Source organism: Sarcophilus harrisii, chromosome 2, assembly GCF_902635505.1.
Source record: "Sarcophilus harrisii chromosome 2, mSarHar1.11, whole genome shotgun sequence".
Classification (NCBI taxonomy): Eukaryota; Metazoa; Chordata; class Mammalia; order Dasyuromorphia; family Dasyuridae; genus Sarcophilus; species Sarcophilus harrisii.
Window position 1 is genome coordinate 472,820,405 of NC_045427.1, and position 23,064 is coordinate 472,843,468.

A 23,064-nucleotide genomic window follows, 5' to 3' on the forward strand; every position below is an offset into this window, starting at 1 on the left:
TAGCAATTTAGAGCACCCTTTCATATGACTAGAAATGGTTTCATTTTCTTCATCTGAAAATTATCTGTTCATATCCTTTGACCATTTACTGATTGGAAAATGGCTTGAATTCCTATAAATCTGATTCAGTTCTCTATATATTTTAGAAATGAGACCTTCATCAAAACCCTTGAATATAAACTTGTTTTCCAGTTTATTGCTTCTCTTCTAATATTGTCTGCATTGGTTTTGTTTGTACAAAAACTTTTTTAACTTAATATAATAAAAATTATCCATATGTGAGGCTTCTGAAAAATCGAGAAGGATGAGAATTGAGAAAAGGCCATTAGATGTGGCAACTAATATATTAAACTTATTAAATATATTAAACTTATGTTAAATTTAGAAAGAGGAGTTTCAGTTGAATCATAAAATCAAAAGCCAGATTACAAAGAAAAGAAGAGAGGGAAAGGAAAGGTAGTAGAGATACCTATTCAAATAGCCTTTTTGAGAAATTAGCCACAAAAGAGAGGAGAGATAAAAGATGATAACTATTTGGGATGAAAAGATAAATCAGGGATTTTTGAGGAAGGGGTAGGCATGGGGATGTTTGTAGGCAATATAGAAACAAACAGTCATGAGATATGAAGGAATTGAAAATTAGTGAATGAGTTGGGATAATAAAGGGACAATCTACTGAAGATATTGAAATGGAACTGGATTGTGTATTCATGGAGAGGGGTTATCCTTGGCAATGAGAAGGGCCACATCATCCTATGAGACATGAGTGAAAGGAAGAGTTAGATGCAGATGGCATATGTGATAACTAAGAGTGTAATTAAGGGAGCTCTTAGTGAATGGCTTCAATTATTTCAGTAAAATTGGATGTAAGATTATCAACTGAGAGGATAGGGGAACAGAAAGTATCAGAAGATCGAGGAAGGATCAAAAGATTTGGAAAAGCCTCTATGTTGAGTAGGATGGTAGTCAACTAGGGAGAAGTAAACTATTGTTTTGAGGTACTCATTGAGATTATGGGACATAAATTTCTAATAGACTCTCTTACCTTGATGCTAGCCAATCAAATAACTAAGGGAACATTTTTGTTGTTGTAGAATTAAAGATAATAACAATAATAACTGAATTCATATGTTAAAGAAAAACGATCTTGTGCAGAATTCTAAACCATCTTTGTGTGTCAATATGTCTGGTTGGCCGCCAGTCTAGTAAACCTATGGATCCCTTCTCAGAATCATGATTATAAATATATGAAATACATAGTATAACAAAAAAAATTGTTGAAATTCAGAAATTAATATTTTAAAAAATTCATTAACTCCATGTTAAGAACTTTTTATCTAGGATGTCAGGGGAAATCACTTTTAAAAAGAACATGTGAATAGGAAATATTACCAGAACTAAAAGTATATGATGTGTTCCAAAAGTCTTTGTGAAGCTTTAAACTATTAAAGCTTCATAAGCTTACCTGCTTAAGCCTCTTTAAGCTTTAATAGCTTAAAACTGGACTGAGAGTATAAACAACATTAACTTATATTATATTGTTTTAAAAAAAAACTCCAAAAAAAAGGGGGATAAGTAGAACAAATCAGAAAAATAAGACACAAGCAAATGAAAGTAGCATCTCAGTGTTTGATAAACTCAAGGACAAAAGTTACTTGGGGGAAAGATTTTTTAACAACTACAAAATAACAGAAAATTTGAAAACAAATTTGGGAGAAATTTAGTTTAGATCAGCATCTTAAACTATATATCATACAATTCAGAGAATGGATATAAAAGGCAAACAAAATGTAGCAACAAAAAAAAAAAAAAAGAAAGAAAAAGAAGTGAATAAGACTGTGATGAGTAGATTTATAATTGAGAATTATTAGTTAAATTAGAGAGAGATCATAAAAGAAAAAAAGCAATGATAACTACAAAATAATTTTATAATTAAACCACTGATAATGATTTTTAAATCCAAGATGTTTAAGGAATTAATATAAAATATGTAACGTAAAAAGGTATTTCCCAACAGAAATGTATGTCAACATTTTTCAAAAGAACTAAAAATCAGTCTATCAACAAGAATTTTTTAAATTTCTACTGTATACCAGAACCCTTATAGGTAAGGGCTAGATTTAGGGAACACAAAGACAAAAGTGAAATAGTCCCCACTCTTAATAAGCTTAACAGGAGAGACAATGTATACATATATTTGTACATACAAAGCTGATATAAAGTAATCTGTACCAGAAGAATACTAGCATGGGGCATCAAGAAAGGCCTCATTTGCAAAGTGATGCTTTCAGTGTATCTTGCTAACTAGAGATTGTAAAAGACAAGCAGAGATAACAACAGAGAGCATTCTAGGCACAAGGGATAATAAGTACAAAGGTGATTTACTTCTATTTAGAATTGCATGAGGAAAAAAGAGAAATGTAAAGTTATAATAGTGAAGGAACTTCAAACCATATAGATTAGCAAAGATTTTTTTTAATGACATCAATTTTGGAAATAATATATAGGAAAACACATACTAATACATTGTTGGTGAAGTTATAAAAAGGTCTAGCCATTCCTGATATCAATTTAGAATTATGTGAGAAAACTATATATATCCTTTGACCCAAAACTTTTTTTATTGGATATAAAACCCTAAGGGAAATCAAAAATAAAAACATATTTCTAGTATATACAAAAAAAAACATAGCCTTAGTTTGCTAAGTCATGAACAAATGCCTGCTGAGTGATGAAAAGAACAAAAACAAAAAGACAAATTATGATATATGAAAGTAATAGAATATTGCTGTGCAGTAAGAAATTGCAAAAATGAGAAACTCAAAGAAATGTGGGCAGGGAAAATACATGAACATTATAATGTAAAAGGAAATTAAAAATTTCCTTGTAAAATTTGTATCTAACAGTGGGATCTCTAGCCTAAAAAGTATAGATATTTTAGATTATTTTCTTGGCGTAATTTCAAATTCCTTTCCAGAATGAGTGGACCACAAGTCTATCAACCTATCAACAATGAATCAATTTATTTGTCTTGCTTACTCTCTCAGGCAATGGGAATGAAAGAGCACAAATTTAGAATTCAAAATTAAAAAAAAAAATAAATGTTAAAATTGTTTTTAATATATAATTGGAAAAATATTATTTGAGGAAAAAAACAAATAGTTTTCCTTATACAATATATAATGAGGAAAGGGAACTTAAAAAGTTGTCTTTAGCCTGCAATTGGTCTCACCCTTCCTACCACCCCTTCTGCTACAGTCAATTTAAAGAGAGAGAGAGAGAAATGGAGAGATAAGAGAAAGAAGAGAAAGAGACAAGGGGCAGAAAAGAGAGAAAAGAGGATATGATAGAGAAAACAAGAAAGTGGAAGAGAAACAAGATCCCATAAATTTTTCAAATGCCATTTTGACCATAGAGCTGTTTTAATCCCTCAAGTCAATTCTCACTCCTTGGACCTCATAAACTCTTTGTTCAAGACATTTTCAATACACTTAAATGGAATATTATATATTTTAGTCACTGTGTTTGTGTATTTCCCTCTATCTGAGTTATAAGGATTATAAATAAAATTTCGCATTTTTCCCATTACCTCAATTCTATGTACACAATAGTCACTTAATAAATGTTTGTTGAATAAATGAGAAAAGAAGAAAATAAGTAGTTAAGACAAAAAGAGGAAAGGAGGGATAGGAAAGACCTTAATCCTGGCATGAATCTTTCTAAGCCAAGACACAGTACCCTTGGAAGCTCACCAATGCTGAAACACTGAAACCTCCTGCTGACTCCCCAAAGATGGTGACTGAGCCTGGGTCTCCTCCAAAATTGGCGATGTTCTCCTGGACCCACTGAAGTGCAGCCACTTGATCTAAGTAACCCCAGTTTCCCCGGGCATGTTCATCTCCAGTGCTGCAAGGGAGAGGAGACAAGAAGTAAACAATTAATTGAAAAGATAGAAAAGAATATCAGAGAGTCACAAGTCAAGAGCAGGGCCAAAAACTATCCAATAATGGCAAATTTTGGAATTGGAAATAGTGAGTAATGTTGAGTTTCCCTTTCTAGCAAATCCAAGTCATTTCTTTTCTTTGTTTTTTTTGTTTGTTTGTTTTACATTGATTTTACATATCTGACATATACATGGGTCCTGTTCATTAACTGTGAGACTTTTGGCAAGTTATTTAGCCTATCTACCTGAATTTTCTTAACTGTAAAATGGGAGGGAATAATAGCAAGTACCTTATAGATAAGATAAAACTCAAACAAGTTTTTTCAAAAAGTACTTAGCACAGTGTCTGATCCTTAGTAGATTCTTATGAAATGCTCATTCCCTTCTTCTCTCCCCTTCATTATATATAAATTTCCTGAGCACAGGAAATGTGTGCTTGATTTCATGTTAACTCCAAACCCTGACTTTGCCTTCTGGAGTCTCTGTCAGGATTCTTAACTGAGTCCCCCAAAAGGCTTAAGATGAAATTTCTACTTCTGTGGTGCCCATCTTCTTGTGGTCTCTCACCATGATGATGGTGATGTCCAGAATCATAACCAGCATGAGTAAAATGATGATTTGCTTTATTTAGCCAACATCTAGGGCAAGGAGTGTCTTTCCTTCCTGGGAGTATATCTATAAAGGGTGGGAGTGAGGATCAATATAATTTTTTCTCCTTCTGATGAGCATCATGACCATGCCTTGACACCTCAAGACTTGTTCTTTATACTGCTCTACTCTCAGGACTGCTATTCCCTTGAGGTGAAAGCTAGTGACTGTTCTCTTTGAACAACTATACCCAAAGTTAGTCCATTCTCTCTAATACCATGTCCCCCTCCACAGCACAATGGTTTTTGCTCAGGGTGAAATGATTTTTACTTTTGGCTCAGAATATGTCTTTTTCTCATGTTGTTTCCCTGCCCAAAATGTCTTCTTATGATTTTTCTGCTCATGTTTCAAATCTAGTAGGAAATTTTTTTATTACTACTCCAGACTACAGTAATTTCTCCCTCAGTCTTAATTTCTCTTGGTTCTCACTTTATCTATCCATAAAATGAAGGGATTATAATATGTGATTTCTAAAGTCCCTGCCAGGAATATGATTCCTTTAGCACAAATTTCTTTATGTTGTTAACTTAATTTTTTCAAGTGCCCCTCATCTTCCCAGCTACATAGTGACTTCCTTCAGGTCAAAGGATATGTCCAACATTTTCATATCTGTTTTAGAGCCTAGCACAGAACTAGATACAAATCCTTGTATCTGATACTTATCATTCAATATGTAAATTATAAATATGTAAATATGTAAATATAAAAATATGTAAATATAAATAGCTAAATGGTGCCATAGTGTACTCAGTGCCAGGCCTGGCATTGGAAAGATTTATCTTCTTGAATTTAAATTCACTCCCATACACTTACTAGCTTTGAGACTCTGGGCAACTCACTTAATCCTGCTTAATTCAGTTTTCTCATATGTAAAATGAACTGGGGAAGGAAAAAAGCAAACCACTCTGCTACCTTTGCCAAGAAAATCCCAAATGGAGTCACAAAGAGTTGAACACCACTGAAGTGACTGAACATTACAAAAATCAAGAGAGTGATGGCTTCTACCAAATAAGATTACAATTTCTCCATGCTTTAACCTTAATTTTAATCTTCTTTTAAGACTAAAGGAAGTTAAGTGATTTGCTGAGGGAGTGACCAAGAGAGAATTTAAACTTCAGTACTCTTTCTGTAGCATTTCATTTTGGGGATAACAGTGACACTGGCAATAGTTGTTGGATGCTGATGATATGCTAGACCTTGTGCCATAGTTGGTTGGAGTTCAAAAGTACCACAAAAATGGTGGGGTTCCAACTGGTATTTTGAGTTGAATTCGCAGGGTTGGATCCAAGGGGCACAGTCTATTTTGATTGGAATGTTAATTAAAGAGGTCAAAATTCCAAAAAAAGTTATAAAAGAACTAGGAGCAAGAAAATAAATTTATGGGGAAAAGTTAGAGAAATCAGATGTTTCATGTCACTGATATGCTAATTGTATGGCTTAGAGGTGAAGTGTGGTTCTGACTTCGGGCACAGATGCAATACCCATAGTTCTCTGGGCTGAGCTCATGGGGGAAACATTCTGGAAGTGTATTTTTAGGTCTGAAACATCACTAGGTTAAGTGACAGGCATCCAATTTTGTTCAGTGCCTGTAGTAACTTTAAGAACCTATTATTATTGCTCATTAGTCTCAGAAATCCCATTATCACTGATCAATAGGTTGTTACCTGACAGCTAGCAGTATTTTTAAGTTCAGCAATCTGGTCTTACAGAGTAAACTGGGACAGGACAATGTTAAGGAAGAAATATATAATTTCTTTTTCCCCCTTTTTATTACTTTCTTTTTTCTGGTTATATATGTACATTAATTTTTAAAATACACATTTAAAATCAGAACAAAAGGAAAAAATCATGAGAGAGAAAAAAGAATAAGAAAAAGGGGAAAAAAAAGTGAATATAACATGTGTTGATTTACATCCACTCTCCAAAATATATCATTTCCAACTACAACACTCTAAAGCCAAGTGGTCTTGGGGTTATTACTACATCCTTCCTCATGTCAATAGTCTGTGACTTCAAGAACACTAAATTATAGAAGTCAATCAGGACTCCTGTAGGCTAACTACCAATAAAGAACATGAACAATAGAAATGCTCTCTACCATAATAAGTTCACCATATTCATGTGTCAAGGATTTCTTGGGAGTAGTTGCTATAGGAGGATCACAGCATTTCAGATTTGGATAATAGCTAAATTAGGCTGATATTGCTCAGTGTTATTTGAGGTGAGTTCCTAGATGGTAGATCTTACCTATAAAATCCAAAAATTCCCAGGCGATACTGAATGGCCACCACTACGACATCCTCAAGGGCTGCAAGGGCCAGACCATCATAGGTTGATGCAGCACCTACCACCAAACCCCCTCCATGGATCCACACCATCACCTGAGGAGGTAAGGAAGAATCCTTTTGGGTACAGAAGTCCAGAGTGAAGAAAACTTGACAGAGCTCACTTATTCTAGCCTTACTTTCAGGAATGTTAATTAATATCTAAATCACTCAGGCCAGAAGGCATACTCTATTTATATCCACTCTCTTAGAACTAATTTTACAGATAATATAACTGATGCTTTGACAGGTTAAATAACTAATCTGAAGTTACAAAGTATCAGAGCTTGAATTGAAACCTAGATGCCTTGTCTACAAATCTAGTACTATTTCTGTTAAAAGATATTGTCTTCCTTTCAGTGATATTTAGGGAGCTAGTACAGTGTAATAAAACATGCATAGGTCTAGGAGCTGGAAGACCCATTACTTCCACTACCTTATTATATAAACTTAGATAAATTGCTTTCCCTCTATAAGTCTCATTTTTATACCAAAAAGAAAATGAGAATGTTGAGCTACATGAGCTCTAAGATTCTTTTCAGCTCAGACCTTATTCTGAGTATCCTCTGTTGGAAAGATGAAAGCAAAGGTGTGCTGGTAAATGTTTCACAGTTAGCTCTCAAAATTAAAACAAAACAAAATCGTATAAAACATACTCTTAACTCTAATTTGTTTGATTAACATTTTCTCTATTACTTAGATTTAGTCAATCAAAAAACTGTTAATCAAGTACTCTTTGTAGCCTTTGTGGATTTCAACAATGCATAAAATGAACGATTGGCTTTTAGTAGCTAGTCTGAACAGGCTCTAGGATACTCTGGGATTAAAGAAAGGGAAAAATGTCTCCAGGGAGTAATCCCTGTATTCAGTGTTTTTCTACCACACCCCTCAACCAGTTTACACTCTGGAAGGTCTAGTAAAATGATGAAAATAAACAGAAACAAATAATGCAGATCTTAGTTCTATGGACCTTATTAATTGAGAAGAGGAAACACTGGTGATGAAGAAAAATAGAAAGTAATAATACTGTGCTTCCCTTTTCAAATTTGCTAAAGAAATGTGATATTTTAAAAAGTTTGAAAGAAATAATTTCTGGTTAATTTAATTATTTTATTAATAATGCCAGCATCTTTATTAATAAAAGGATAATTATTTGGTCATCTCTCTCTTAGACTAAAGACAATAATAGAAGTGGGTTCTTGATTTTTATGTCCTCTGAAAGAGGAGTGCTCCTGAATATGGCAATCAGTTCTGACTGGTTAACAATTAAAGAGAGGGGGACTTTACAAAAAGAAGTAAACTTACTCCAATATGGGACAGGGAATGTCACTCTTGACCAGAGAGTCTATCCCTATAACCTGATCACCCCTAGTCTTGACCAATTTATACAAACAATCTATATTCCAAACACAAGTCTGAACTACTTGTGTGAATTAGCAATACCCAGAATGAGGATAATGTTAATCTTAGCTTTCATGAGTCTTATCCCTGAGAAACTGGACAAGAAAATAGGACAGGCAAGTAAAGCTGGGGGTCTCCCCAGTTTAAATAATTGTATATTAGTTTAACAGAGAAATAATAATTTCTCTCAAAAACTAATGATGCTTGACTTGGAGAAAACTTGGGAGAGATGAGACTATATAACTGTTATCAAGTACATATAAAGGTCTGGCATGCAGGAAAAAAAAAATAAACTTTCTTTTTGGCTTCAGAAGCAATGAGTGAAAATCATAGGAAAACAGATTTTAGCTCAATGTAGAAAAATTTTTTCTAACAATATGAGTTCCCTAAAAGGTGAATAGGCTGCCTCAGTTGATCTCTCATTTTCCTCATTGGAGTTCTTCAAGTAGTGCTTTTTTTATCATTTTTCAAGTATGTTGTAGAAGAGATTTGAGCTTTGGCATAGTGTAGCTGGATGACCTCTGAGTTAGTTCTAACCTAGAAATTCTATAAGTTGAAGCTTAAAGAAACTGGAGAATCTTTAGATGATGGTGGCCATGGTGGAGAAAGTCCTCAAAACTAGTTGAATGGAGATATCTATCTCTCAAGAAAATTGGGATAGAATGTGCTATTTTCACCCCAGAAAGTAAATATTACCAGAGAGTAAATAGTAAAAGAAGGAAAATTAGTTTTCAAGATAAGAAGCAACTTTCTAACAATTAGAGCTATTCAACAATAGACTTAACTTTATGGAGCAGTGAAGAGCTGGGTATTATCTTAAGCAAAATAATTTTGGTCTGCATCTCATACTTGGGGAATCAAGGGTTTTCCAGAAATCATAATTTATTAAATAGGAAGCAGGGAGATGAAAAGTCATGGTTTAGAGCCATTTAGACAAATTATGCTTCTTCCATACTAAGAATTGGATTCAAGGCTGGTTCTAAGCTTCTCCATTCAGCCTGTAGGAGAAGCCTTTTACAGGTATATGCCCAAGAAATGCTATTTCCATTTTCAGAGTTGTACAAATCAAAAAGAATTAAAGAAAGAGAATAAATTTAGTCCTGAGAGAGACCTTTCAAAACCCTAATTTTATAGCTGCAGAAACTGAGTCTAAGAGAAATTATTTTCAATAAAATAGCAAAATGTATACCAAAGTCAATCAGAAATCTTTAAAAATCATCCATGCTGCTTGTCCTATTTCTTATTCATGTGGATAATAGATAGTTGTGGAGGGAAGGGGATGAAGAGCTATTGGTCTAATGAAAAAGCCTTAAACAGAATCAAGAGACCAGGTCTGAAGTATTAGTAGAGGAAATGAAAATGCTTTGACAGCTGAATCAAGTGAGAACTGGAGTGGAGAGATATTTGTGACAAGAAGACCAAGCAGCAGGCCTGGAGACTATTGCAATAAACTAGATGTGAAAAATTGAGGGCCTGTGATCAGGATGGTGGCAGTTTTAGAGGAGAAAGGAGGGCATATGGAAGAGATGTTATGAAGGTAAGATCAACAAATCTTAGCAACAGATTGACTATGGGGGTAAGAGTTGAGAATGGCACCTATATTGCAAATCTGGGTGACAAGGAGGATGGGGATACCCTTGATCATAATAAGGAAGTTAGGAAGAGGAGTGAGTTTGAGGGAAACAATAACTTTCGCTTTGTAAGTGTTGAGTTTAAGATATCTATGGAACATCCAGTTCAAGATGTATGATTCTTGGAGATGCCACTAACAAACTATGTGATCTTTGATCAAGCTCTGGAACTCAATTTTCTTCTTTGTCAAGTGGGGGAAATAATGTTTGCTCCTGAATTAATGTGGTTGAAAGAATTTTGCAAATGTAAGGTATGTGTACATTTTATTCTCAGTTATCACTGTGAGTTTCCCACCACCTACCTAATCTATTTTTTTTAATTGAAGTGAAGAGAGAGAAGCTAAGTGTATTTAAAAATCCATATACCCTGCCTACTGAGAACTAAGGAAAAAGTCAAGATCCCAAACCCCTATTATACCCTCCAAACCAAGGGCTCTTTTTCTAATCTTTTCTCCTATAAATGCATGTAAGGATAACAAACCACCAATTTCAAAGTCATAATAAACCTCATCCATGGCTTCCTTACAGGTAACTTGCTCTTCTTTGATAGGTCAGCAGGGGTATAAATGTTTAAGTATAAACAATCTTCAGATGTTTTCAAGGAAATTTTTTCTTCCCGGTTGGTAAAAAGGTCAGAAAGTAATTGTCCAGAAACTAGGTCCTGGGCACACCTATTCAATAAAACATGACAAAAATCTCATTTATTTTCAAGATTAAAAAGAAGTTTTCATGTCCTTTTACTCTCTATTACTAATCTGTAATCTCCCAATACTTTTGAGCTGTCTCTAATTTCCCTGGAGACTTGTTGTCTCTCTCCCAGGCACTCCTTGTGCTGAGTAGATGCCAGTGATCAAAGATCAGACCCATCTCCTCCCATTTAAATCACCTGATTTAAAGGCTAAAGGCTCACCACTGGCAAAAGTATTATGGCTCGGGAGTAATCCTGGCATGAAGGAAGAACATAGGTGAAGATCATTTGTTATTGTGTTTAGCAAGTGTTCCCTTTCAGTGGATAAAATGTTCACATTCAAAGGGTCAAGGAGCAGCACCTTCTAATTCCATGAAGGAAACAAACTGAAGAACTCTTGGGAGTACCAGTTTCAATTGGAAAAAGTACTGCTATATGATATATTTAGCTGGCATACTTCAGGGCAGACCAGTCATTTCATAGTTTTAAGGATGCCCATTGTGCATTCCTGATAGGTTCTCCTATAAGAGACCTTCCAGTCCCTGAACAAGCTTAATTTCCAAGGTGAGCCAGTTGAAGGAATGTTTCTTACTAAGTAGAGGGGTATGGAGCAAAATAAAAAGCATTCAAAGAAAATTATCATGATTCTCCATGTTTTCTTACATCTTAACTCCTCCTATCCCCAGAAGAAGCAAAAGACTGATGGCTTACATGGGTGGGTAAGTAGTTGTGCTCTTTACGTAGTCCCAGGATTCTGCAGGTTGTGGTGGAGTAAATCTCAGGGGTCCAAGAGGAGCTTTGGCAAAAGGGATACCCAGGAAAACATTGACGATTTTGTCAAATCCTTGTAGGCTTTCACGTTTGCCTTGGACTTTTCCATACTGAGTGTCCACTACAGGTGTTGAGGATTGCTGCCCTGATAGAGAGAAAGAGAGAGAGAAAGAGAAAGAGAAAGAGAAAGAGAGAGAGAGAGAGAGAGAGAGAGGTGATTGGATTGGGGAGGTAATATTCTAGAGTGGAAAAATTGCTCAGGAGTCCTTAGTGCTAGTCCCAAGTCTGTTTTTCATAAGCTATATGATCTTGGGTAAATAACTTATCTCTGGGAATCTGCTTCTTCCAACACAAGTACAATGCTATGTCAATAATTCATACTTTCTTAGTGCTTTATAGTTTATAAAGCATCTAACTCAATCTTGGAGTCAAGTGGCATAATTATCACTATTTTTTGTATGGAGAAACCTGTTTCCAAAGGTTAAGCAACTTGCTTAAAGTCACATAGAGATAATAGCTTCTAAAAAACAAGGTCTATACATCTGATACTATGTCACAGCTTCTTTTACAATTGATTGATAGAAATGTATGATTTGAGGGTATTTCTTTCCATGAAAATTTCTTCATTTATTCAGTTAATATTTATCAAGGACCAACTATATTTGCTGGAATTTGAGGATTACATAGATGAATAAAACCTAGTCCCTTTCCTCAATGAGCTTATACCCTAGTAGGAGAAATAATATAATGTAAATAAATTTATTTTGAATGTATGATATTCCCAACTAGGGAAATACTAGTCAGAACTCCTTCCATTACTCATTTAGGTTAAGTCCTAGGTTAAGTCTCTTTTGAGGCACACAGAGACCAGGCAACATGGATAGTAAATATCAGAAGCAAAATTTGACTCTATATTTTTCAAGCTATAAGTACAGCAATGTCTCCAACATGCTCACATTGTTTCTATGTACAAATATAAAATAGAATGAAATATATAAAGAAACCAAGGAACATATCCTAGCTATAGGCATACAAATAAGAGAGAAATTATGTCTAGCTAGAAATACCAGAGAAAATCATTGGTAATACCACATGCTTGTTCCCTGTCACTGAGGCATTAGGGTTATTTGATGTCTATCTCTCCTGATTACCCCTCTTCAATTAATCTACCAGATCTGTTAATTCTTGGTAGAAATGAGGTTATTTTCACACAAAAAAATGTGGATAATAAACTCTCTAGAGAGAAAGCCTCATGGCAACAAAAACTATGTATTTGCCTTAATGTCTTGTACCATCTTTATCTCAGTTCATAGGAGACTTCATGAATGTTTACTAAATTAGATCTTCTTTTTAGAATTGACTTCCCTCATCAAAGTAGCCCTCCTCTCTTTTTAAAACATGGCCTGTTCTTTTGAAAAATAAATTAATTAATGATTATGTACTTGTGAGCAAGTGGATTCTGAATCCTTCTCACTTCCTTATATTTCTGAGGCATCATTTTTATTTAAGTTTTTTTTTATTTTCAAAACATATGCATGAATAATTTCAATATTAACCCTTGTAAAACCTTATGTTCCAATTTTCCCCCTTCTTTCCCCATCTTCTCCCCTAGATGGCAAGTAATCCACTATATGTTAAACATGGTAAAAATATGTGTTAAATCCAATATATGCAAATATGCTTATACAATTATCTTGTTGCACAGGAAAATTCAAATCAAACAGGAAAAAAAAATGACAAAAATAAAATGCAAGCAAACAATAACAAAAGAAGTGAAAATGCTATGTTGTAAACCACACTTGGTTCCCATAAGTCCTCTTTCTGGGTGCAGATGGCTCTCTTCATCACAAGATCACTGGAACTGGTCTGAATTATTTCATTGTTGAAGAGAGCCATGTCCATCAGAATGGTCATCATATAATCTTGTTGTTGCCATGTACAATGATTTCCTGGTTCTGCTCATTTCACTTAGTTCATGTAAGTCTCTCCAGGCTTCTCTGAAATCATTCTGCTGATGATTTCTTATAGAACAATAATATTTCATAACATTCGTATACTATAATTTATTCAGCCATTCCCCAACTGATGGGCATCCATTCCATTCAGTTGCCACCACAAAAAGGGCTGCCACAAATGCTTTTTTGCACATGTGGTCACTGTCTCTTCTTGAAGATCTCTGAGGCATTGTTTTTTAAAAGTGAATTGTGGGCAAACATACTAAAGGTAACATTGGTGGAGGGGAAAGTGCCTAATTGGGATTTTCTGACATCACTTAGAAGACTAATGGGATATTTGGAAAAGATCCCCAAAGCTATCTTTTATCCTCTGAGATTTTAGGCAAAAGTCCTGATTTGGTAAAACTTGAAAGGGAGTCACACCCAGGATTAGAAAGTCAGATTTGCGTCCCTAGTTGAGAAGGTTGGGCTGATTTATGGAATTAAACCAAGTGGAACCAAGTTCCAGATTGCTTGGCCAGTTGGCCCCTTTTTGGCTACTTAAAATTGGTAGAAATGCTTTAGAGCAATGAGTTGAGCAAAGGTGATACAAACAGGTATCAGAAGATGTAAATTTAGTTAGAAGCCAGAAGGATTGATTTGGTATGTTCTTCCAAGTAGAATGGGCTAGAGCTTGAGCTGTCCTGTTTGCTTAAAGATGGCACTCTCTATCAGCACAGATGAAATAGGTTTGGAGAAAAGAAGCAAAAAGATAGGCAGCCCTAGTAATTAATTGTGACAAGGGCATAATAGATTAGATTATGGAACTCACAAACAACAAGAAGTTTGAGACCCAAAATATCAAGTCTTTCAGTTACTCCCCTTGGCATTAGTTTATATACCGCAGAATGTACATTAATACCAGTGCTAACAGGCTTTCCCACAGAAATTATTACTACTCTTTTTATCTTCAAGAGACATAGGAGATTCTTGAAAAACCTGGCTGTTCAGATGTCATTCTGGAAAGATGGCTGAGTGATAGCTTGAGAGAAACTGAGAATAAAAAAAGAGAATAAAAAACATTTCTTTTTAGAGAGAATTGTTTTAATCCCAATCTTGGAAAGAAGATGAAGAGAATTCTTAAAAGGCCAGAGGAATGTGTAATGGATCATTGAACTTATTGATGAAAGTTTCTCATAGATGAAGATGGACTTCTTCTCACCAATTCACCAATAGTTCTAAAAAGCTTCCCAGAGCACAGGAATCACAATGGTATCCTGCGGAAATTGAATTGAGACTGAACAAGATTGTAAAGTGTCTATGTAGATGCTCAGGATCAAAGATTTAGAACTTCAAAAGACCATTCAATTAAAGCACTAAGAAACTAAGGTTGAGAGAAAATAATGGACACTTATTGAAGACTGATTACCAAGTATATGTAAATAAGAGGCACAGAAGGACTACTGGTTTCTTTGACTCCAAATTCAATGCTCTTTTTTCTATTGTCCCACAGAGCAGCATCTCTGGCAAAATAATTGCATTTATAGTTAGAGGTGATTAGCTATGAACTTTCTCAAAACTAAAACATTCTTAAGAAAAATTGTGTATTTATGACATTATTTAAAATATGTAACCAGTAATTTTGATGTTTATTTAAGCCTTGAAGATTAAAGATTTTGATTGAGAGAGACAGAGACAAAGAAGGGAGAGGCAAAAAGGAAATGGGAGAGAGAAAGGGACAGAGAGAGACAGAGATAAGAGATAAACAGAGAAAGAGAGAGAGAGAGAGAAAGAGAGAGAGAGAAGAAGGAGGAGGAGAGAGAGAAAGTTGGAAAAATAAGTCTCTCTAGCTTATTAAATGAATAATATTTAACTAAATGGGGGAGAGATTTAAAGCAAGCACATTAATTAAAAAATCTTCAATTTTTGTAATTATTAAGGAAATTCCAAGACGTATTCATGGATTAACAGATAAGGATGAGAAGAATTTGCACATAGCATGTTGAAATGAGACCACTGTATATAGATGGCTAGTATATAGTTCATTGATAGACTATGCTACACTTGGGAGAAGGGCTTATGTCTGAGACATATATTTTTCTCTGTCATGGAATAGTTATCATAGAATCATAAATGCAAAGTTTCTGATGATCAGTGCTGCCAATCATTAATGAAAGTTACTTTTTAAATTTATAGTTTAGTTGATAGTTACCTATAATTATATTTTGTTGCTTATATAAATTATATTTTTATTATTTTGATAACTTGTTTATTATATATCATATATAGATTTCAAGTTGAGTAATTGGTTAATTTTACTGGTTTATCATGCATCACTGTTTCAAAATGAAACATAGAAATTTATTAAAGATCCCCCAATTTTGGGAGAGACTAAAAATAATAACAAAAATGGTATTATGTCCTTATATTAAAAAGAAAGGTCTGTAACATTATAAAAGTTGTAAGAATCTGAAAGAGAAACACATTAAGGAAGAATCTTATAGGTCTGGCTTATGGACCCATAAAAGGTATATGATTTTCCTAGATATCACACTATGGATTTGTTTCCAAAAACCTAAGAAGCATTTGAAGAGCAATGACATAGCAAGTCATCTATATGCTGCATTTATTGAAGCTTCATTTGAGAGCAGAGGGAGAACTCCCTCTACATCTGTAAATTCATGAGAAATTCTTGTTACAGAAATTCTTAAGAGATGGATAAGTAGCTATAAAACAGTTTCCATCCTTTCCTCCTCTGAGATTTAGATGATGAGTTCTGGAAATGGTTTGGTAATCACTTTTGGCCTATATATCCAAGATTTTCTGGACACTATAGGGTTGAGGGAAAGGGATAGGTCATAATCAAGTCCACACTGAGGGAAGGAATTATAGGTAGTGATTACAACCAGGTATAAAGTAATGGAAAAAATAGGCACAATATCACAAAAGGATCTGGTTCCCACTGTCCATAATAAATTGTATGCTCCATACACATATTTCAATGATGATTGTGCCTTCCTATGACATCAGAGATTGGGGAAGAATGAACATTCTACAGGGAGGTGTTTGCTATGTACAATGATCTTCATTTGCACTTAATTCATATCCATCCCCTGGGAAATCATCTCTGCTACCTCATGGCAAGTTGTCTATATTAAATGTCTCCAACATTTCCTGGCATCAATATTAATGCAAGTTATAACACTGGCCTAATAATTATAATAGATGGAATTAAATAGTCATAACTAGTATGGAGTAAATGGAGATTTGTCCCAGGACACCAGCATAGTTGGCAGCAGGGTTCATCTTCCCCCACAGAGTAACTTCTATTCTATTTCTATCAGGTTATACACCTAATACCTCTGGGATCCTAACATCACAGAATATTTCTCTTGAGATTCTCTTATTACTCAACCCTGACCCACCTCAACATTCTGGGAATCAGGTCTCCTACTATGGATGGACTGTCTTTTCTTTCCTCTTTCTCTCGCTTCCCCACATGCTTCAAATATGTTTCTTTTTTCTTTAGTACCCCAGGAAAACAAAGAATTCCTTGTTATAGGAATTTATTTTTCCTCATGGAATGCTGCAGAGTATTGCCTCTGATGATGATGGCACCCCCTTCCCAGCCCAGACAATGAAAAATTAGATTCATATTCTGAGACTAAGATAGGTAAAATCACATTTTAAATTCCTTGGAAAAAGCAGACCTCAGGAATTTAGAATGAACTTTTAAGATAATATTTATTCATCTTGCTGCCTCTCCTCTTTTCTGGCAGTCTGGGGGCTCCTACCTCATTGAGGCAATTTGAAGAGCTGAATACCTTATTCCTCTGTGGGATCAACCATAACAGATATCTATACAGTAAAAGAAGGAATGAAAAGGCAGCAAAGAAGGACTACAGAGGATAGCAATAACAATTTGATTTACCCGTTTCCTCAAACCAAAATGGAAACTAGGATCTTAAAAAACCTTCCTTTGAGTTTCTACTCCAGAAATAAAAGAGCAATAGGATTATGTACCCAGATCAGAAGAATGGGAACACTGAATATGAAAGAACCCACCTTTTCTAAAAACACAAGGATGTATAGTTTCTTGCCCACTGGATGTAACTTGCTTTCAGGAAAAGTAAGTTCTGTCAGTATGGAAAGAGTTACAGACCAATTTTGAAAAAGCTATGGAAATGATTGTTTCATGAAAATGCATTTATTGAGTACTACTATGTGCCAAGTACTGAAGCTAAAAATACAAAAGTGGGAAAATTTTGAATGAATATTCTTCAAAACATTATCTTTGTTTTTATGTAATTTATATTTTACACTAATCATTTCTCCTTCCTTTCTCAGAAGGGGAATCACTATCTCTTGTGGTAAAAAAAAAATTAAAAGCAAATAAAAATTATTTCAGAGAAGATGAAAGAACACATAGAAAGAGTCTGACATTTTACAACGTTCCATACCCTGGGTTTGTCACCTCTGCAAAAAGAAATCCTGAAGATGTCTTCTTATAGCTGTTCGTTGGGGCCAAATTAGTTATTGTTATTTTATAGCATTGTTTCAATTGTTTTATTTGTGTTATTTCCATTTAAATAATCACCGTATATGAGAGAGCAGAATCAGCTAAAACAATTATCCCACTTAATCTCACTTAATATTAGTATAGCAGGGCATGGTGATGCAATTTTGCTCATCCCTGCTACTAGAGAATGTTGAAACAAATTGATCATTTGGACTCTTGAAGAATTCTGAGCTGCAGGGAGACTAAAACTGATTGGATATCTATATTAAATATGGAACCAATATAGGAAGTCTCAAAGAGCAAGGGGCCAGCCACTTAATTGTCTCAGGAGAGACAAATCAACCCAGACTATGAACAGAGCAGGTAAAAATTTCTATGCTTTCAACAGAGAGACCCTATATGGTCTCTGCACTTCCATCTAGAGATGCACATCCCATATAGGGAAGGCTCAATCTGAAAAAAAAAAAAGTAAAAATTTTCTACTTCTAAAACCTTAACAGTATGAGAATGTACATTGATTTATCACTAGATGTGAACAAGGTTTGGACACATCTGTCAGATCAATAAATTCATCATACACTTTAGATTATTTATAAAACATATTTTATTGATTTAGATGTCACTGAAAATCATTGAATAAACTAGACTGATGTTGCATAGGAAATCTATTTTGATTGGTTGAAAACTTTGTTATATTCTGTGAAGCTTGTTATAAAATCACCAAACTAGATGAAATTAAGGATTGGGTTGTCTGATAGTGTATTGGGAAAAGTAGAGAATTTAAGAGAGAAGCCAGAAGGAATTAGTAACATAGGGACAACAAAAAAAGAGGAGAAAGAAATAGTAAAATTAAATCCTGACAGAGAAAGCAAAAATTGAAGAGGGCCATTGTTTAAATAGGCATTTTGGAGATGTATTATCATAAGATATCCATTGAAGTCACTTCCTCAAGGACTGAGGAACATTCCAAAAAAGGTCTACTCTCCCACCCAATTTTTCACTTGATGCCTAACTGTAATGTATTCTATTTATTTCTTTACCCAAATGTTCCACATGAATTTTGCCTCAATGATAAAGAGACCAGGGATTAGCTAGAGAAAGTGACATAATTAAACCCCAAACTAAACGTTAAGAATTTTCCTAACTGGAGACTGAGCAGTTGCCTTTGTACTCCCGGTTTTTTCATTTAATATAAATTCCTTTAACCATCAGTGAAGAGAACTACAAGAACCTGAAGGGCCATTATGCTGCCCATCGCATACATTATAATAGATTATAGCTGATTAGATCTGTAGAGATAGAAGGGAAAAAGGCAGGGCAGGATGAAAGAGCATGCTACCTATCTATATTCTGCATTACTTGCACCCCCACTATGATAGCCACATCCATTATTATTACATGCATATTATTTTCTAATTCTCACATTATTTCAGTTCATACAAATCTTGAAATGTTTCCTGGGAAGCTCCATGTATTCAGCTATGAAGAATAGGAAGAGACAGCAAATATAAAGGAATGGTAATTAGAGTATTCAAAAATGAATACTAATACCAAGAGGAAAAGTCTGGGGAGTCACAGGGATGGGGAATCAACGGAATAGAAATTTTAAAAAAATCACTATTATGTCTTTTCCAGAAGCAATCCTAACATTGATTTTATTTCTGTTTCAGAGCAAAACGTGGAAAGCAAGGTGGGTGGGAATATAAGAGGAAAATCTATTAGAAGTAGGATATCAGGATAACTGAAATATATCCGGTTTATATGAAGAATGGTCAAGAGTCAACCAGGAAGGGAGACATAGACTGGTCTGGATGGTGCTAATCTAAAAGTGTTGGGCAGGGATAAGGGTAAGGAGACAGTATCTAGGCATATTTGAAGATGTCTAACTATTTTAAGATGAATGGGTTAAAATGTGGCTTGGGGCCAACTAGATATGGTTTGTTAGGTGATATTTCACTCATTTTTTCAAACAAGTGATTGGAAATACCCCTAAAAAAGAGAGGAGAAATAAATTTTCAGATAATATGATTCAAATTCAAAAGATGGAAAAAATGATAGTAGGCCCAGGATAATAAACCTTTCTCACAATTCAAAGCTACTCAAATATGGAAGTGGTTACCTTGAGAAAGGCAATTAAGTTGCCTGGCAATTAAGTTGATGAGGACATCAAGGAGTAAATCCAAGCCTCCAAAAGAAGGCACTTAAGTACCAAGGAATCACAGTGTGATCTCTAGTAACTATTAAATGGGACCAGAAATGAGTATCCATATTTCTTACCTGTGCATGACATTGAAAAACAAACTGACTATATATTATTACATGTGGATTTTATAAAATTATTTTTAGTTATGTACAAAGCACTGTCTCCTAGTCTACAAATATATTCCTTCATTTTTATGATTTCTATTGGTTCTAACTTAATAAACATAAATCATAGAATTATAGAGTTTATAGCTAGAAGGGACCTTAGAAATTATCTGATCCAATCACTTCATTTTACAAAGGAAGATACTCTGAACCAGAGGCTGGTATGCACATAAAATAAATGTCTTAATCTTTTGATTTAACTTTCCTTCCTCTTGCCAAATTTAAGAAATTTCTTGTCTTGGACAGGATGTTTTCTCACAATTGATCTTCTAGCCAAAACTGAATTATTAATAATCCCTTTAATATTAATTATTTTCATTTGCTCCTTAAAAACTTTATAGGCTCACTGAATATTAGAAATGGAAGAGATCATATTAATTATCTAATCATTTATCATATTATTATCTAATTATCTAGTTCAGAAATTCTTAACTTTTTGATGTCATAGATTCTCTAGTAAGCTTATGGACCTCTGTTAAAAGAGGTCTATATGTTAAAACCATGTTAATGCTTTTAAATGTATAAATTAAAATACAGGAAATTACAAAGGAACTCAATTATATTAAAATAAACATGAAATTATTTTCCTATCCAAGTTCATAGAACCTTTAAATCTATCCAAAAACTCTTTGGGTCTATAAGCCCCAAGTTTGTAAGATTCCCTGTTCTACTCCAACTCCTTTCTTTCATAGCTACTAATCATACATATTTCTTTCTTAGAGGATCAGAAAGTGACAAATGATTCTTTTCAACTAAAATCTAGCAGAAAGCTGCACACACCTTGATTTTCCCATTATAACCCCCAGCTCCATGTAAGCAATATAAAAAGCAAACTGAATTATCCATGTAATATTTAATATACCGTGATTATGCAAAAACACAAGATCTAGCTATGTTAAGTACAAACTTATTTTGAATTTAGGTAAGGTGTCAATTTCCCATCTCATTCACTTGCCTGATCCATCATGAAAGTTTTTGCCTCTTTAAATCTGCCCCTGAATACATTCTTCTATTTCCAGCTCTGATTACTTCTTCCCTCCCCCAGAAAATGATTTTGCTTTATATTGAGAGCTTATCAATCAGCAGCAGACATCTCTTTTCCATTATAGCTCATTCTGCTCCTTCATAACCTCTCACCCTTTTTCCCATTTGAAACCTGTTATTTGCTGTGAATAGAGTACTCATCCTTGATCACCCTCTAACTCCATTTTTACTTGCCTTATTGAGCAAGACCTTTATAACCTTTAGCTTTAGCACAAGTAAGTACCTTTGAATTTGAAGAATATAACTTTTCAATAAATTCTATAGAATGGCAATGTAAAGGTAGACTGGAATAAAAATTTAACTAGGATTCTATTCATTCTGCCATCACTAGCTTGATGATTTTGAACAAAACATTTCCCCTTTCTAATACTCAATTTTGTTCATCGAATGAAAGGATTAATCCAAATGATATCTAAAGTTCATCTCAACTTTTACCATTCTCTTATTTGGAATATACAAACGATTTGGACAAATGCACAAAATACAAAATTTTCTAGCTATTTCAGAAAGTAGTTTTTTTTTTTCCTTTTCTCTGCCATGAATAAACTATTTGTTTCCAACTGCTTCTGTGATCATCAAACTCCATTAGCTTAATTTAGAAGTAGATGATGGTATGTTTTTTACATGGCTCACACTCCCACATATTTACTCTGCCTTATCCCAAGTCAGAAACAGCACCCTGACCTCCCTATATGAAACAGAAATTAACCTAAAAGAAAGTAATCTATGGTGTCAGCTATTTCATACAACTAATACCTTAATAAAACCACAGATCTCTTCTTGAAGAAGATTGTCCCAAAGCAAGTTCCAAGTTGCATCAGGTAAAACAAACCAAATCAAATAACAATAAAAAAACACAAACCCAGTTCTCACTTAGTTTTCTACCAATATGATATCAAATCTCTCTCTTAATTTTATACCTTTTCTTGTTTAGACATTAAGAGAAAAAAAAAAACTAAACAAATAAATCCTTACCCTGCACAGAGATAGTAGTGAGAAAATAGAGGACCAGAGAAAGCAGCCACATCTTGTCTAGAGTAGTGTTTTTTCAACTGTGGGTTACAGGTAACTGAACCGTTTAGCAGGGCTGCTAGTGCTGTGAGTTGCACAAGATTTAACTGTTTGGCTGGCTGACTAACTTACTGACAGACCTATTGTAATGTTAAAGGTCAGTTTTAATGGGGTGATCAGTTCCTCCATTTGTCCTATTTCGTATTCTGCCTTAAAGTTTTGACCATCCCCTCTTAATGATTGAGATAAAGGTGTTATAGACATTCCTTAATGTCATTAGAATATCAGTAACCTCCATCTATGAGACTATCCCCACCTAGGTCTCTGCATTATGTCATTGTTAATGTTATTCCATAAAAGGCTTGCTGTCCCGATACTAGGGGCTAGACTCTTTGAGATGATACTCTCGTCTAGCCCTGGGATCCATTGGTCCCAGTATTTCTCTCCATTTAATAAACTATTGAATTGGTATCTAATCTCTGTCTTGCTCAGTTTCTTTTAACATTACACTATAACCCAAAGGGTAAAAGCCAAGTCAGCCAAAATAAATAAGGATTTGCCTTCCAAAATTCTTGGTGAAAATCAAGTTGGTGACTTGAAACTCCACCCACAAATAATTTCCTCTTTTCATTTGTGTGGCTCTAATCCCAAAACCTCTCAGGTTACAGTCTCAACTCTCACCTCAGTAAACAAGGCCAAAGTTACATAACTGCATTATAATCCTGAAAACTAATCACAATATCTGTTTTACAGAGTTGTGGGATCTGGAGGGCAAACATAAGG

At 34.4% G+C, this 23,064-nt stretch overlaps 1 protein-coding gene across 1 annotated transcript in view; it reads right to left on the bottom strand.

Annotated features, from left to right (window-relative positions):
* The window catches only part of LOC100922782 (liver carboxylesterase 1), a 44,968-nt gene extending 22,601 nt beyond the window's left edge, over positions 1 to 22,367 (bottom strand). The window contains exons 1-5 of the mRNA XM_003758784.4: positions 22,246 to 22,367; positions 11,347 to 11,551; positions 10,474 to 10,618; positions 6,839 to 6,972; positions 3,753 to 3,906 (exon numbers count right to left, since the gene is read on the bottom strand). Of these exons, the coding sequence (XP_003758832.1) occupies positions 3,753 to 3,906; positions 6,839 to 6,972; positions 10,474 to 10,618; positions 11,347 to 11,551; positions 22,246 to 22,297 (690 nt within the window). The 5' untranslated portion in view covers positions 22,298 to 22,367. The remainder of the gene's footprint in view (positions 1 to 3,752; positions 3,907 to 6,838; positions 6,973 to 10,473; positions 10,619 to 11,346; positions 11,552 to 22,245) is intronic.
* Between the last annotated feature and the right edge of the window lie 697 nt (positions 22,368 to 23,064).